Source organism: Nothobranchius furzeri, chromosome 19, assembly GCF_043380555.1.
Source record: "Nothobranchius furzeri strain GRZ-AD chromosome 19, NfurGRZ-RIMD1, whole genome shotgun sequence".
NCBI classification, from domain to species: Eukaryota; Metazoa; Chordata; class Actinopteri; order Cyprinodontiformes; family Nothobranchiidae; genus Nothobranchius; species Nothobranchius furzeri.
In genome coordinates, this window is record NC_091759.1 from 22,798,626 (window position 1) to 22,816,209 (window position 17,584).

General features: G+C 47.9%; 2 protein-coding genes across 2 annotated transcripts; one reads left to right on the top strand and one right to left on the bottom strand.

Moving 5' to 3' along the window:
- Positions 1-269: 269 nt before the first annotated feature.
- On the top strand, positions 270-7,246 carry daxx (death-domain associated protein). Its single transcript, XM_015974014.3, has 11 exons — positions 270-409; positions 2,340-2,582; positions 2,773-3,195; positions 3,334-3,465; positions 3,552-3,668; positions 3,745-3,976; positions 4,069-4,238; positions 4,406-4,538; positions 4,978-5,494; positions 6,554-6,671; positions 6,965-7,246. Exons 2-11 carry the CDS (start codon positions 2,358-2,360, stop codon positions 7,022-7,024), a joined length of 2,127 nt encoding a protein of 708 aa, XP_015829500.3. The 5' UTR covers positions 270-409; positions 2,340-2,357; the 3' UTR covers positions 7,025-7,246.
- A 3,824-nt stretch (positions 7,247-11,070) lies between these two features.
- Positions 11,071-17,200, bottom strand: zbtb22b (zinc finger and BTB domain containing 22b). Its single transcript, XM_054745361.2, has 5 exons — positions 16,982-17,200; positions 15,993-16,205; positions 12,782-13,501; positions 12,403-12,681; positions 11,071-12,262 (listed from the first exon to the last, which is right to left on the bottom strand). Exons 1-5 carry the CDS (start codon positions 17,051-17,053, stop codon positions 11,276-11,278), a joined length of 2,271 nt encoding a protein of 756 aa, XP_054601336.2. The 5' UTR covers positions 17,054-17,200; the 3' UTR covers positions 11,071-11,275.
- Positions 17,201-17,584: the final 384 nt, after the last annotated feature.

Genomic DNA, 17,584 nt, shown 5'->3' on the forward strand with positions numbered 1-17,584 from the left:
TCATACATGTTTCCAGCAGGTGGCGGTAAAAAAAAAGTTAACCAGAAAATAAACCAGAGAAAAAGACACATTCCTTTTGTCCAATGACAGAAGGCTTTACTCATCCCAACGTGTCTTTTGACCAACCAGAGTCAACTACGTGCGTCGGAGTTTAGCGGGTCGCGAGTTAACAATTTAGCTAAGTCTAGAAGCTTTTTGTGAGTAAACAGGAAGCCTCATTGGGTTAAAACTAGAATTAAACAATAGTTTATTTTGTTTATTATCCAAAACAAACAGACTAAGACCAATTTTCGTGTTAACCATAAAAATAAACATGATTACTTGTTGCTAATGCTAACATCAGCTAACCAGCTGCGTTGTAACCCGCAAATGTTCTTTATTTTCTCATCGAACTGCTCTTAAACAAGAGGTAAGTGTTTTTGGTATTTGTGGTCAACTGTCTGTAGCTCTTATCTATTTTAACACAAGATCAGAATTATCTCAGGTTTACTGGCGTTTCAGTTTCGTTTCTGTCCTTTAAAGCTAATAATTTCGCGGGAATGTAAGTTAACGTGTTTAACAACATGTGCTTTGATGTTTTAGTTAACAGCGACAGTGTTTTACTATTAAAGCAAAGCACAGAAAAATGTTGTTATTAAAAGCTAATTCTCGTTTCCTAAGAGGTCCTTAATTAGAAATGTTTGTTTCTACTAAAATAATCCCAAATAATCCAATACTTTATAATAAATTATTCTTTAAAGCATTTATGTATTATGATTGGGTTAGGGTGATTATGTTTTAACATCTACATTTAGGCTAAATATGACATCAACATTATTTCTACACACAAACGTTTGAAATCTTTGGAATGTCTAATTTTATTTTAATGTTTTCAAAATGCCTGAGAGTGAAACTGAAATGGACATAATCTACTTTTATGAGACATACAAGTATTTTGTTTTGATGTAATGTTTATGAATATTTAAATCACTACTGTAAGATGCTGGGAAGTTAGAGATACATTAATTGAATTATGACTAAATATAAATATTATTATTAATAATCATAGGGAAAGGGTGGCTTGCCAACTCCGGGTCGGGGGAGAGGTCCTACCTCAAGTGGAGGAGTTTAAGTATCTCGGGGTCTTGTTCACGAGTGAGGGTAGGAGGGATCGGGAGATCGACAGGCGGATTGGTTCGGCATCTGCAGTGATGCGGACGCTGAGCCGATCTGTCGTGGTGAAGAGGGAGCTGAGCCAGAAAGCCAGGCTCTCGATTTACCGGTCGATCTACGTCCCAATCCTCACCTATGGTCATGAGCTTTGGGTAATGACCGAAAGAACGAGATCACGGATACAAGCGGCCGAAATGAGTTTCCTCCGTAGGGTGGCCGGGCTCAGCCTTAGAGATAGGGTGAGGAGCTCGGACATTCGGGAGGGACTCGGAGTAGAACCGCTGCTCCTCCGGATCGAAAGGAGCCAGCTGAGGTGGCTTGGGCATCTGGTCAGGATGTCTCCTGGACGCCTCCCTGGGGAGGTGTTTCAGGCACGTCCTGCTGGCAGGAGACCCCCGGGTCGACCCAGGACACGTTGGAGAGTTTACATCTCTAATCTGGTCCGGGAACGCCTTGGGGTCCTGCCAGAGGAGCTGGTGGAGGCGGCTGGAGAGAGGACGGTCTGGAGCTCCCTAGTTGGGATGCTGCCCTCGCGACCCGGATAAGCGGAGGAAGACGACAACAAATAATCGTTATTTTACTGAATTAAAAACCTTGTAAAAGTTCTGAGATGTTTTATCTGCTCTTTAGTCTGAAGTCTGTTTATAAACCAAAAAACCTTCAGCAAACCTTATTTACACAATTACATAAATATATTTTATTTATCTGTTTATAAATAATTTGAACATTTTCTGAGTCAGAGCTGACAAATCCAGTCTTCTGATCAACACGAGTGAAGTAGATCCTCTATATGTGGCTTGTTGTGAGATGCTGCAGCTGTTGTTGTTGTTTACGTTTTCACTCACATCCCAGAATGCAATGCAAGTCTGATAACAGGAGGGTGTGGGCCTCAAAGCTGCAACCTTTTGAGGCCACCTCCTTCATCGGGTCTCAGAACTACACTTTTGTTTTGCACCCTAAAGAGAGCTGCACCAAGCAAGGAAGCGGACCAGCGTTGAATATAAACAGCCGAAACGTCACACGTTCTCTTAAATATGCTAAAAGGGTTTAAATCACCAGAGATATTAACAAACGACCTCCATACAACTCTAGAGGTTTACAGAGAACTCTGTCACTTCCTAACCGTTATCGATGATAAACTCGCCGCTCTGCTGATCTCCTTCATCTCGTTTGGGTTTTATAAACAGAAACAAGCTGAACTTGGGATGGCGGTGGCTCCTGCCTCATTGGCAGATCAGATCATTGTGCTTGAAGATGATGAACCTGCGTGTTCCTCTGCCACCTCCTCCTCCTCCAAGCGACAAACCAGTAACGTCTCTCCAGCCCGCCGTCAGCAGCAGGCTCCCACACACATCGTCCACTCTCCTTTTGCTTCCAACAGGAAGAGCGTAAACGCTCTGCAGGCAGAGAACCAGAAGCTGTTCAGTGTGGTGAGTTTATATATATATATATATATATATATATATATATATATATATATATGTATATATATATATATATATATATATATATATATATATATATATGTATATATATATATATATATGTATATAGTTTTATTCTCTAACAAAACCAGATTCACCAAACGCTTCATCAGGTTCCTTTCTGCCTTTTCTCCAGTTTTTGGAGCACTGCACGTCTCTCACTAAGGACTGCCCAGAGGTCTTAACCTTCCTCCAGACCAAGCACGCCAAGGCCAGCGCTGAGTTCCTGTCCTCCGTGGAGTTCAGGAACACGCTGGGACGATGTCTGACCCGCGCTCAGGCCAACAGCTCCAAAACATTCGTCTACATTAATGAACTGTGCACCGTGCTCAAGCAGCACAGCGTCAAGAAGAGGCCGGCCCTCAGCCAGGCGGAGCCTTCTGCATCGACGTCGGGTGCCACCCGGTCTGCTCCCGATTCACTCCAGAGTAAAACTAAAGTGGAGGAGGAGGAGGAGGGGAAACCAGCCGCAGAACGAGCCTCGACGTCAGGAGGTCAGGAGGTCAAGGAGGAGAGTGAAGAAGCGCAGCGGAAGGCTAAGAGAGCGTTAAGGAAACAGGTGAGTGTTTATCTCTGAAGGCTTTAATCCTGCTTGTTTGAACTTTTTCTCACTTATTTGCAGTAAAATGAGCCGAAAAGCTGATTTCCTTTCAGCAGAACCCCCCCCCCTTATGGTTTTACTCGCTCTGATTTCCAGATCGCACACCTGGAGAACCTGCTGAAGTCGTACAACGATGAGATCAGCCGGCTGCAGCAGGCCGAGCTGACTTTAGACGACATGGAGACGGAAGACTCCACGTACATCCAGGAGCACAAACTCAAGCGGAAGGTCGGCTGAGCGGCAGATTAAACCCGGAACGTTGCATCTCCGGTGGGACGACGGGTGACTTTTTTTTTTTTAACGTCTGTTTCCAGATGATGAAGATTTACGAGAAGCTGTGTGAGCTGAAGGGCTGCAACACGCTGACGGGGCGAGTGATCGAGCAGAAGATCAAGTTCAACACGACTCGCTTCCCTGAGATCAACCGGAAGGTGAGTTCTTCTCTTTCGGTGTCATTCCAGCGGGTGGATTAGCGTTTACGTAGGATGTGTTCCTGCTTCCTGTCAGATCGAGCGCTTCATCAACAGTCCCGAGGCTCGTAGCAACCCTCCGGATTATCACGACATCCGGCAGCTGGTGGTGCGCGTCAACGAGCGCCACAACCTGTGTTTGAACCGGAAACAGGTGAGTCAGATCGCCCAGGAGGCCTTCAGGGACACGGGCAGCCTCCTGCAGGAGCGGAGACACCTCGACCTCGTCTACAACTTCGGCTCGCGTCTCACCGACGCCTACAAGCCCGGTGAGGCTCCAGCTCCGCGTTCACGCTGAATACTTTCATTCATTCATCCATGTTTGTGCCTAATCCTCTCATCTCTCCTCCTCCGGTGGAAGCTGACGACCCGGCTCTGTCCGACCTGTCTCTGCTGAAGAAGCTACGGTCCAACAGGGAAGTGGCTTTGTCTCGTCTGGATGATGTCATCAAAAAGTACGCCGTGAAACAGGACGACACAGAGGAGCAGGAGAGAATCCGGAGACTGGAGAAAAACGGGAAAGAGAAAGAGGTGAAGGAAAAATCCCGGCGCATCAGCGAGGCGGAATGTTCCCTTCCTGCTGGTCCGGAATGCTGTTTTATATACCTTTTTATCCGAGGATAAAACAGGAAGCATCAAAACAGTTCCAGGAGTTAACATCTGCGCTCCGACTCTACTTCTTTTACTTCCATGATCAGAAACCAGAAGAAGGAAAACAGACGAGTCAGGCGAACGGCGTGGAGGAGGAGGAGGAGGACGAGGAGGAGGATGAATCATCAGACCCTGACATAGAGGAGGAGATCCAGGCCAGCACTCAGCAGGCTGCCGCAGGTCAGATTAAATCTGGGATTAAAACTGTTTGTGAGATTTCTCAGATTTGATGTAAACTCGACTCGGTTCCTGTCATGGATTTATCAATGTGTGTGTGTGTGTGTGTGTGTGTGTGTGTGTGTGTGTGTGTGTGTGTGTGTGTGAGTTCTGGACGAGTGGGCATGCAGAGAGGCACAGAGCGATACATTTACATTCAGTTGGTTGAGTCCATGATCAAGAATTAATAGACATGAATTTTTCCATAACAGTTCCAAACGGGAGATTATAATCTGCTGACCCGTGGAGAGGTCACGACCCGGTGTCGTTAATCCAGATTAGCTCGGTTTAAAGATTAAATCATCAAAATTAGAAGTTCTGACACCAGTAAGAAGCTCCAGTCCAACCAGCACAAACTGGTTTGTTTTTATTTTAATCTTAACTTTACTGATGTTTCCTTTAGATGACGATGAGGAGGAGGAAGAGGAGGAGAATGCTAACGAGGCAGGTCAGTCATGCGAGGACGACAAGGAGGATCAGACGTACGAGCAGACAGGAAGTGCTCCAGCAGGCGGCGATGGAAGCCCGAGGGCTGAGATGGAGCCGCTCACCAGCGAAAGTCCCGTCTCTGAGGAAACACAGATGTCCAGCGTCCCGTCTCCCAGAGACAGCCCCGGCCAATCAGAGCTCGTTCAGTCGGACACTCGGCAGACGTTGTCCAACGGGACAACAGCAAACTTAAAGAAGCTCGCCGCGTCGAATCAGCTGTCGGTGGTGATCATAAAAGAAAACCAGGTGAATAATAAGAAGTTGGCCGTCCCAGCAGCCGTTAACGGGGATCCTTCACCTGAGCGAGGAACACCGAAGACCAGCGAGTCTCCGCCCCCCAGCCCCAGAACCACGAGGAGCCAGAAGAGGAAACGAGAGGAAAACATGGCCGAGACTCCCAGAAACCTGAGACTAAAAATCAGTTACGACAGGTGAGTGGAGCGCTCACACACACACACACACACACACACACACACACACACAAACTCACACACATACACACACACACACATGCACGTGCATGCACCCTCACATGCACACACACGCACTCACACACACACACACACATGCACGTGCATGCACCCACACACACACACACATGCACGTGCATGCACCCACACACACACATGCACGTGCATGCACCCACACACACACACATGCACACACACATACACACACGCACACAAACTCACAAACATACACACACACACACACACACACATGCACCCTCACACGCACACACACGCACTCACACACATACACACACACATACATGCACATGCATGCACCCACACACATACACACACACACATGCACACGCATGCACACACACACACACACACACAAACATATACACACATACACACACATGCACCCTCACACGCATATACACATCCATACACATGCGCATGCACACACACACACATGCACCCTCACACGCACACACACCTACTCACACACATACACACACATACATGCACATGCAAGCACCCACACACATACACACACACACATGCACATGTGTGTGTGTGGTAGTACATACGTAGCAGGATGTTGGGCAGCTACAGTAATCAGATTACACGTTTGTTTAAACCTGAAGATTTTAAACATCTTTTTTCCTTAAATTCTCCTGAAATCAACATTGAAAGTTTTTGTGAATTCGATCGAATCTTTAATCACTGAGGAATGTTGCGTTGAGTAAAACCAAATCGGTGCGTTGGAACGGCGCCAGCGGGAGGTGTTCAGTCCCAGAGGATCGTAGGTTTGACCCTCGTTTCTGGTCACTAACTCCCGTAGCCTCCGCCGCTCCGACTCCTGCTCAGAGGAGAGGCTTCCGCTGGAGGAACACGTTTGTTTTATTCGATGTCAGCATGAGAGCGAGGCTGCGTGACTCGGGAGAGACAGCTGAGAGCCCACGCTATCCCCAGCACACACACACACACACACACACCTTTACTCTCTTTATTAACGTGCTTCCTCCTCTTCCTCAGCGACGCCGACATCCCTCTGGACATGGGCGTCATTAGCTGCAGCTCTCCTCAGGACGCCTCCACACCCTCTCAGCTGATCTGCAGCCCCCAGCTGACCCCGCCCCCAAAGAAAAACAAGGTGCAGAAACCGTTAAATTAGATAATTAATGATTGTTATTTCATAATAATCCTAATTTATTTACGGATTTAACCCTCCCACTGTCCTAATGGATGTGACCCCGCCAGGAAAGTTGACCTTGGAGCACGGTTGATGGTTTATCCCTTGGGTCCACGTGGCAGGGGTGAGGAGAGAGCACCACCTCATCCCTGCCACGTGGACCTCCCCTTAGGACAGTGGGAGGGTTAAACAGCAGCGATGAAACGGTGACATCACAGGTCATTCTAAAGGTTGTGCTGACTCTGCGTCTCCAGGTCAACGTGGCGACTCAGTGCGACCCGGATGAGATCATTGTTCTGTCCGACTCGGAGTGAAACTGGACTTTACCAAGGACACGTTTCCTGGTGGACCCTGAGGGACTCGTAGAGCAGCGATTCAGCGGCGGCTGAAACAGACGTCTGTACCTCGGCTCCGGAGTATTCCTGATGATCCGGGACCCGTCGGGTCGGTTCCTCTCAGCGGGGACGAGTTGGGCCTCTCCACTTTCCTGACACGAGCAGCTCTGCTGGTGTTTCTGTAAATAAGAACCGGTGCCTGACGAGAGCCGTCGATCGTCTCGCTCTGCTGAACGTCTGTTTCCGCCGACGCTCGACGACTCGTCACATTTTAACACGATCTGGGATTTTCTTCCACGGAGCAGCAGCAGCTTTAGATCCGAATCAGCGAATGTTCTGGTTCATTTCCTCCTCGTTTGTTTTTATTTATGCTGTTCTTCTGTTAGTATGGTGTTGCCATGGAAACGTGTGAAACGCAGCAGTTTTAACACGTAAAATGACCTCATTTTTAGATTTGTGATGAAATGAGTCGGCCGCGGACTCGGAATACGTTTTATTTGCCGGAACAATAATTTCCACCCTTTCTAAGAAGTCTAAAGCACAAACGTTTACATTGTTTACATTTCTACGTTAAAACGTGAGACTTGCGTGTCAGATGAACTCGGACACGAAGCGTTAAAGCTGTTAATCAGCCGCCTGCTGAGGAAAACGCTTCGGACCAAACCTCCATCATCAGATTTTCTAAGTAATAATAAATATTTTTATCATCCTGTGCAGAGAAAAACAACCTCAGAGCAGTAATTGTGTCTCGTTTTTATTGGTTTCAGCCACGTTCCCCGCTGCTGACGGACGCTTCCTTTTAAACCGGAGTCGTTTGGCGTATTTTTAAATAAAGCTGAGTCGTGCGTGCGAGTCGGATGGATGCTCCCTCTTCAGGCGTTCCCGTCCCGTTTTCCCTGACGGGTGAAAAACTCTTGAGATCGGTCCTCGCTCCTGCGGAGGAGAGCTCCGTCCTTCACTGTGAACTTTCTTTTTGATACTGAAATAAAAAAAAGCTTTTTGGTAAAAAAAAACTCGAGGATTTTTTTTCTTTTAAGGAAAACTTTTTATTAGGGCTGCTCGATTATGACGAAAATAATAATCACGATTATTGTGACTGAAATTGAGATCACGATTATTTAGGACGATTTTTCAATTTATGTTGATTTTATTTGTTTTTATTCAGTCATAAAATTGCTCAGGGCACAATCAGGACAAAAATAAATAAGAAACAAGATGATCACTAAAATAACTCCTGATTCCCAGTATAAAAAGACCAATATACTTATAGCTCATAGTCTATGACCCAAGGGCTATAGACCTTGGTTTAACTCATTTAAGTCTAACCAGTACAGACCCAAATACCAACATCTTGCAAATACTGACAGCAAGAATTATACAGTGGCATTTATAACAAATAAATGCAAATAAATTGATGTTCACAAAATGTTGCGTAACATTTATTTAGTCGTGTCAAGGTGCTGTAGGAGCGTGCACTAGCACCGTGTCCTCAGAGAGATTAGTTATTATTTATCTGCGTGAGGAACTTATTTCTACCTTATTTATAAACTATGTATTTACAAGTCGTCCATCAGTTAATGTAATAATTGTCCCAACCACAGCTGCACCCCCCACCCCCCAACCCGGTCTCAGCAATCGGGGCAAACTGCACGTGTGTTTAGCACGCGCACATTTAGCCGTTTTTAGCGGCTCAGGAGTCCGCAGGTGCGGTGTGTGTCACTCACTCTGGTTACTCCAACAGGGAGCCGGCTCTTTAGCGACCGACACATCACTACATCGTTCCCGAGGAGCGCTTCATTTGCACCTCGGGGCAGCGCAAGTGGGAGGAGCAAATAATCGGCTTGTTTTGTTTTTATAATCGTTAAACTCAGATCGTAATCGTGATTAAAATTCGATTAATTGAGCAGCCCTACTTTTTATGATTCAACAGAAAAAAAATCATTTAGTTTTCATGAGATTTTTCTCCTGTTTGGGGAAATTAGAGATAATTTAGTTAATAGTGACTCGGTGGGTTGCCAGTTCGATTCCAGCTTCCCCCCCACAATGTAACCCCACCCACCCCTAGAGATGTTTAAAACCTGCAAATTTTACTGAATTAAAGCTGTTTTGGTTTCTATTTTGTGGATGTTAAATATAAGATTTATTGACCAGTTTTTACAGATTACATGTGATTATAATCTAATCTCACGACTTAACTACGTCTGTCCCAGTGCTGAGCTCTGAGGATTAATCAGACATTCCTGCTGCTTCCAGGTCTCATTTTCCAGAATTTGCTGAAGAATTTTTTTTAATAAATTGAAAAAAATAAGATTTCTGTCCCTTAAAGATGTAAAAGTTCCCGTTTCCGTTACTAATCCAGATAAAGCAGCTCTGTGTCTAAAAGCTGATGTTTCATTTGCAGATTAAAATCAAATCATTATAGCTGGAAATAGTTAGAATTAAAATAATTTTTGGTGAAATAAGTTTAAAAAACAGCCAGATTTAGTTGGACGTTCTCTAAAATAATCTTTGTTTATCTTTGTGGTTGTTTTTGTTTATTCTAAAACATTTAGGTAATAAAGACAGACATCAATTATCTTCCCTAAATAATTTATTAATCAGGAACAAGAGGTTAATATCGATGCTCTGCAGGATTTCACACCATTACAACAATCAGGATGTTGGTCGTGTTTCGTTGTTTAAATGTACAAAAATAAAATCAGTTTTTATTTTCAGCAGCAGATCTGAGCTTTCTGAGATCCTCCTTAAAAAACAGGAACAGCAAAAAAAGCATGTGAACGTAAACATGAACCACGTCTGGTTTTATTCCCTTTAGCTTACAGAAGCATCAACAGCTCTGAAAACTGAAGGCTGTAGAAGAAAAACACCTTAAATCTTCCATCTGGGGTTAAAGATTTTCATTTTTTAAATTAGTCAAATGGTGAATTTTAATGTAAACGATCAAATTAGAGGATTATTTCCATCTCTCCTGTAGGCTGCTGCACTTAAGTCCAAGATTTCCTTTTAAAAACAAAACCATTCACATTTCTGCCAGAAACCCGTTTGTTCTAATCTGTTCTGATTTCATTAATCTCTAAATGCAAACAGGTGATGGGATTAAGCAACACCATCCCACTCATCTCATTCACGCACAGGAAACAGATCAGCAGCCTGAGCTGCGAACCTGCAGCTCGAAATCTGATCCTTCACAGAAGGTAGAAACGCAAACCTGCAGCTCTGCAAGGAAAATCTCTGAAGGCTTTTAAATGAAAAGGTCCTGTGGGGGTTTACCTCCGCCCTTTACTGATTTGTTCTGCAGCAACACAAAAATATGTTTTATAAACTTTACTGGGTTCAAATGTGGAAATAAAGCCAAATAAATCACAAAAACCAACAATGGTATGGTTGTTGAGTCAGTAACAGTACCAGCCATGGCCACAAGGGGGCACTGGTTAGACAACTCCCCCTGGTGGACACTGTGCGCCTCTGCAAACGTCAACCAGGAACTCCGCAGTTTCAGGAACATTTTTACTTCCTTTAATAACAAAACAAACTAAAATATGTTTAATTCTGATGATTTCTGAATATTTACAACAATATTATTAATCTCATCAATGTGCAAATGTTAGGAACGGCTAATTAAGAAAAGTCACATCAGAATAAACACCGTGAGCTTTTGCTTCCCAGCTGAACTGTTTCAGGATCAGTTTAAGTTCATGTCAGTCCTGGCCTTTCCCCACCAGCTGAAGCTGCTCCAGTGAGGGAAACATCTGGAAAACATCCTCCGTGTACAAAATTCTGTTTTCATGTTTGAGAACTTTGAAATGTTTAAAAATGTGAATTATTATATTTTTCTGTTTCTAATTAGTTTTTAATCTGAGCACAGCGACAGGTCACGATACATCACAGCAGAATATCACAGCAATTCAGAACGTTTTCCTACTCTAACGACACCGGAACGTTCCCACGGAACAGAACAGCAGTTGGGTTTAAAGTTCAGGAACGTTTTGGGACTTTTCTTGAATCGCCAGCTGACTCCAGATCAGCCGGTTTGTTTACGGGAGGAAACTTTAAAGTCTTCTCGTCTCGACAGCAAATAAATAAAACCGTTTTGGAAACTTCACAAAACAAAAGGAAGAATCGGAAATTCAGCAGGTCGAGAACAGAAGCTTCCGGTTTTCATCCCGCCCTCAAACGACCGGACTCAGCAGCAGAACCATCAGAACCCCCAGGTCCGTCACGCTGGTTGCTTTAAGTCACGCTGCTTTCATCAGCGCTGACTTCACACACATCCCGGCCCAGTCCGAGGCCTCCGAACATTCCGGACCCCTGATCCTGACCCGGATTCTGAGGGACGACCCCCAGCAGCGCCCCAGCTCCAGATACGCTGTTACTACTTCCTGTAACGCCGCCGTGCCGATGTGTCAGAGCTGCAGACGCTCCTCCCCCTCCTCCTCTGGTCCCTCCCTCACCTGCAGACAGGAGGAGGTGGGGGGAGGAGCTAAAATCAGGCCCATCCTCGCCTCCTCCTCCTGCTGCTGCTCGCCTCCCCCTGTCCCCGCTCCCCCCTCCCTCCCCCGGCCCGCCCCGCCTCTCGCAGTGCGAGCGGTGCCTCATGAAGCTGTCGCGCCACATGAACTTCTTGCCGCAGCCGAGGCAGTCGTAGGGCTTGAGGCCGGTGTGGGTCTTCATGTGCTCCGTCAGGTGGTGCTTCATCTTGAACTTCTTGGAGCAGACGGGGCAGTGGAAGGGTCTCAGGTCCAGGTGCATGTTGATGTGCCGGTCCCTCATGCTCTTATGGGTGAACGTCTTCCCACAGTGGCACATGAACACCTTCGCCGACCCACCGGAGCTGCTCCCACTGCACCCGCCTCCAACCCCTCCGCTGTCCGAGCCCTCCACCCCCAAACCGGGCTGCAGGTGGACCGCTCCGTGCTCCAAACTGGGCCCTTTGAACGAAGCTCCTCCCATCGTCCCTAAAGGAGGCGCAGCAGCGGGGTCCAGGGGGTGTCCGGAGGCCTGGCTGTAGAGCAGGATCTGGTTCCCCTGCATGTCCAGAGGGAAGAGCTGGGCCCGGGCCGAGGCTGCAGACTGAACCTGGCCCAGAAGGGCTGAAACGGCCCGGTTGCTGTTCTGGTTCTGACCCGCAGAGCTGTCATGAAGGTGCTGAGCCAACGTCTGTTCCATCAGACCGCCTTCAAACTTCAGGTAGTCCTCAGAAGACTGACAGTAGTCCATCTGCACAGAGAGAGGGGCGGGGTTTAGGGAACGGTGTAGCTCTGGCGCCCTCTCATGGCCAGACGAACACACCTGTCTTACTAATAAAAGCTCCACCTGTCTGGTTCCTTCTGGACCAGCAGGAGGGAGTCCCAGCTCACCTGTGAGTCCATGTTGCTCTCCGCTCGCCCCCCCAGCTCCGCCGAAAGGTTCCTGATGTTGGAAATGTTGAAGTTGCCTCTCTCCCGTTCTTGGGCCAGCTCCATCTCCCTCTCATCCTCGTCCTCCTCGTCCTCTCCCCCCTCCTCTCCGGACACCACGATGAGGTCGTCGTCCTCGCTGCGTTCGGTTTTCACCACCACCCACTGTTTCCGGGGCATGATGCTGGGCTGGCTGTAGGTGGGACGCTTTGGCTGACTCGTCTCCGAGTCCTCCCCGTCCTTCAGACACAGTTTTGGATTTAAGACCAACAGTGTTTTATTTATTCTAATGAAAACTTTTTCATTTGATTGAATCTGCATCAGAAAATCCTAAAGTCACCTGGTAGGAGGAAACGCCGAAGCTGTCGCTGACTCCCACCTCCTGCTCCGACACGCTGCTCCCTTTCTTCCTCCTCGCACTGCCGCCTCCTCTTGCTCTCTTCCTTTGGTGGTACATCACCTCCTCCTCCTCCTCCTCCTCTTCATCCTCCTCCTCCTCCTCCTCTTCAATAAGCAGGGCCTCCTCTCCTCCCGAGGGGGTGCAGTAGCTGTGGGTGTTGCTGGCTCTGCCTCCATCCATCGACGCCCCCCCTGCAGCAGCTCCTCCTCCCCCGAAGCTGCTCCCGTCTCGGGGGCTGAAGTAGTTGGTGCTGCTGGGGGACTGGCTCTCACTCACCGAGGGCCGGCTGGGGGGCGGGGGGGCTCGCTGGGCCTCGTCGGACTCCACAACCTGGACTTGACCGGCACCAGCGGCTCTGATGGCACCACCCTCGCTGTTGCTGCTGCTACACCCGGCGACGGCTGACCTTTCACCTCCTCCTGCTCCATCCTGCAGCGCTCCTCCACCTCCTGCAGCTGCAGCTCGACCCTCCCTCAGCAGCTCGGTGCATTTGTCCACGATGTGCCACATCTGCAGCACGCTACCCACCGTCAGGTAGTTGACGATGTCGTCTCTCAGCATCTGGAGCTGACCCGTGTAGGCGCAGCTCAGGACGCTCTCGAACGCCAGCGGGTCCATCACGGCCGGGATGGAGACGGTAGACATGTTCTTCAGCAGCACCTGGAGGCAGGTGGAGGTCAGAAGGTCAAAGGACGGTTCACCTCTGGTTTTCTTTCTGTAAAAACATCTTTTTTTGATACCTGACTAAATATTTGGATAGGACATGGTCCTGCATGAATGTTTTTGTTCTGTTTTAATTTTGTTAATATAATAAATTAATTAATCAGTTAATTAAAGCAAACACGCATCATTCTAACATTAATCCTTCCCAGGACTTCCTTAAAGAGGTTTTTAACCCCAGACTCCTCGTCGTCGTCTTCCTCCACTTATCCGGGTCCGGGTCGACCCGGGGGCCTCCTGCCGGCAGGACATGCCTGAAACACCTCCCCAGGGAGGCGTCCAGGAGGCATCCTGACCAGATGCCCAAACCACCTCAACTGGCTCCTTTCGATCCGGAGGAGCAGCGGTTCTACTCCGAGTCCCTCCCGAATGTCCGAGCTCCTCACCCTATCTCTAAGGCTGAGCCCGGCCACCCTACGGAGGAAACTCATTTCGGCCGCTTGTATCCGCGATCTCGTTCTTTCGGTCATTACCCAAAGCTCATGACCATAGGTGAGGATTGGGACGTAGATCGACCGGTAAATCGAGAGCCTGGCTTTCTGGCTCAGCTCCCTCTTCACCACGACAGATCGGCTCAGCGTCCGCATCACTGCAGACGCCGAACCAATCCGCCTGTCGATCTCCCGATCCCTCCTACCCTCACTCGTGAACAAGACCCCGAGATACTTAAACTCCTCCACTTGACGTAGGACCTCTCCCCCGATCCAGAGTTGGCAAGCCGCCCTTTTCTGGTCGAGAACCATGGTCTCAGATTTGGAGGTGCTGATCCTCATCCCAGCCGCTTCACACTCGGCCGTGAACCTACCCAGCAAGAGCTGAAGGTCAGAGCTGGATGAAGCTAGGAGGACCACATCATCCGCAAAAAGCAGAGACGAGATTCTCCTGCCACCAAACTCGACACACTCCACACCACGGTTGCGCCTAGAAATTCTGTCCATAAAGGTAATGAACAGAACCGGTGACAAAGGGCAGCCCTGGTGGAGTCCAACCCTCACCTGGAACAGGTCCGACTTACTACCGGCTATGCGGACCAAACTCACCCTCCTCTGGAGGTGGGAGTTGAAGACCGTCTTAACAGGTTCTTCTGCCAGGCGTTCCCAGCAGACCCTCACTATGCGTTTGGGTCTGCCAGGTTTACGCGACATCTTCCCCTGCCATCTGATCCAACTCACCACCAGGTGGTGATCAGTTGACAGCTCCGCTCCTCTCTTCACTCGGGTGTCCAAAACATACGGCCGCAGGTCAGATGATACAACTACAAAGTCTATTATCGACCTGCGACCTAGGCTGCCCTGGTACCAAGTGTACCGATGGGCATGGTGTTCGTTATGGCCAAACTGCGGTTTGCACAGAAGTCCAGTAACGAAACACCACTTGAGTTCAGATTAGGTGGGCCGTTCCTCCCATTCACACCCCTCCAGGTCATGCTGTCATTGCCCACGTGAGCATTGAATTCCCCCAGCAGGACAATGGAGTCCCCTGATGGAGCACTATCTAGCACTCGTCCCAGGGACTCCAAAAAGGGTGGGTACTCTGAACTGATATTTGGCCCATAAGCACAAACAAGTCAGGACCCTTTCCCCGACCCGAAGGCGCAGGGAAGCTACCCTCTCGTCCCCCGGGGTAAACCCCAACACACAGGCAGAGAGTCTCGGGGCTAACAAAAAGCCAACCCCAGCCCTCCACCTCTCCCCCGGAGCAACTCCAGCAAAGGAGAGTATCCAACCCCTCTCAAGGACTTGGGTTCCAGAGCCAATGCTATGTGTCGAGGCGAGTCCGACTATATCTAGCCGGTACCGCTCAACCTCTGCCACAAGCTCCTGCTCCTTCCCCGCCAGCGAGGTGATGTTCCATGTCCCAAAAACCAGTTTCCTTGTCCAGGGATCGGACCGCCAAGACTCCCGCCTTGGTCTGCCACCCGATCCACATTGCACCGGACCCTTCATGTTCCTCCTGCGGGTGGTGGGTCCACAGTTGGATGAGCCCATGTGCCACCAGGCGCTCGCTCACGGGCCCCAACCCCAGGCCTGGCTCCAAGGTGTGACCCCGGTAACCCTCCGGGCCGGGTACTCTGACTCTTTGTTTTAATGTCCATGAAAGATCCTGTGAACTGTTCTTTGTCGCACCCTTCACCTAAAACCCATGTGTCATGGGAGACCCTACTAGGGGCACAAAGTGCCCCAGACATCATAGCTCCTAGGATCATTAGGGCACTCAAACTCCTCCATCATGATAAGGTGACGGTTCAAGAAGGACCCCCCAGACTTTCCTGGTTAATTAAAAATGAACTAAAAGCAAAAAGAAATCCTGCAGACACAATTAATCATGGCTTTGTAATTTTAGGATTTTGTGTTTTTAGACACTAGTGACTTTTGTCTAACACACTGAACTGATTTGTGTGTAACTGTTATCTGGTTTAGTGAAGTCAGACCTGGTCATGGAAGTACGGCGAGGAAGCAGCGAGGACGCAGCGGTGAGCCTTGAACACGTGTCCCTGGACGTGGATGGAGAGATCACAGAGACTACCGTCCTCCCTCTGACGGTTCAGGCTGTCCAGAACAGACGTCTGAGCGCTGGGGAAGCTCACCTGAACCACAGAACCACCTGATCTGCTGCTTCCCACCTCCATGGACACCGACTGCATCTGGATGGTAGAAAAGCATCAACTCAGTGCAACTGCTTTAAGTCACTCCAAATATGATTCAGAATTAGTTTTTTTTATGAACAAAAGTTTTTATTGCAGTTTGAAAAAGTGAATCATATAATCTGGACTAACCTATCAGACAATTTAAACCTCTTATAAATAAAAAATCCAGAAAAAAACGTCATCTGGTGCTAAAAAACAACAAATTATTTAAAGTGCATCCTTGTGTTTAGAAAGGAAATAAGCTGCAGACAAGATTAGGATCTCTGTAGTAAACCATGTATAAAAAAGCAATTTAAAGCTCATCAGTAACCTAAAACTAATGTAATGAAACCCTAAAATGCCAGAAAGTCAGATTTTACGATCAATAACAAACCGATCATCTTGTTTATGTCTGAAAACCTGCAGCTTTTAGTTCCCGTTAAACATCCTGATTAAACCACAGAGGTAACAGCAGATTAATGACAACACAATGATGCTGCAGAACTACAGTTTATATCAAGTCCGACAGAAAACTGCAGATTATGTTCCTTGTTTTGAGTCAAACGTGTCAGACAACATTTTGTTCATTCATCTGTGGCACAAACTTACTTTTAGTTGATTAAAACTCAAGTTACAAATTAAAACTACAAACCGGTGAAATGTTATGTAGCTGATCGTGCACATCTGTCAGGGAAACATCTGTAAAATCCGTCACTCCGTTACAGATGTGCTGTTAGCATGATGCTAGCAGCTGTTAGCTTAGGCGGTGGGCTAAAAGCGGACGTTCGGCTCACCGTTTCAGTCTCTGCCGCCCTCAAAGCTCCAGTCTGTGGGAGAGAAAGGGGCAGCCCGACCCGCCTGGTCATCCAGAACCCGAACTTTCAGGAGCATTTTTAAACGGACTTGTTCTGGTCGGATTTCTGCGGCGGCAGACAACGACGCGTCGCCTTTAACGACCCCCAGACAGACAGCCAGACTTTAGCCGACACAAAATCAGACCTTTAAAGAGCAAGTCACCCCCAAATAAACTTTGTTTTGCTGATAAACTAAATGTGACCTAGAGGGTTGGATGCTTACATCCTAAAACCGTAGCAGAGGCTTAGTCACAAGTTTAACAATTTTATTTAGAAGATACAGCACAGGAGATTTATTAAAGACAACCCAGGTCGGGATAAAAATAGGCTAAAACTCTAAACCACGAGAGGGAGGAGCGACGACAATGCTGGCCCTGGGACTACACACAACGCCATCCAACTACTATTTAAAAGCACAAAGCCGCTGTAGGGAACCGAGACAAGAGACAATAATATAAAGAAAAACACTCAGGCCTAGTCCACACGTAGCCGGGTTTTTTGAAAACGAATATCCGCCCCTCCAAAAACTTGCATCCACACCAC

Coding starts and splice junctions, on each gene's coding strand:
- daxx (XM_015974014.3), top strand. CDS start 2,358: ATGGCGGTGGCTCCTGCCTCATTGGCAGATCAGATCATTGTGCTTGAA. Junction 3,977..4,068: donor CACCGACGCCTACAAGCCCG/GTGAGGCTCCAG, acceptor CTCCGGTGGAAG/CTGACGACCCGGCTCTGTCC. Junction 4,239..4,405: donor AAAACGGGAAAGAGAAAGAG/GTGAAGGAAAAA, acceptor TTCCATGATCAG/AAACCAGAAGAAGGAAAACA.
- zbtb22b (XM_054745361.2), bottom strand. CDS start 17,053: ATGACCAGGCGGGTCGGGCTGCCCCTTTCTCTCCCACAGACTGGAGCT. Junction 13,502..15,992: donor CGCCGTACTTCCATGACCAG/GTCTGACTTCAC, acceptor ACCTGCCTCCAG/GTGCTGCTGAAGAACATGTC. Junction 12,682..12,781: donor TCGGCGTTTCCTCCTACCAG/GTGACTTTAGGA, acceptor CTGTGTCTGAAG/GACGGGGAGGACTCGGAGAC.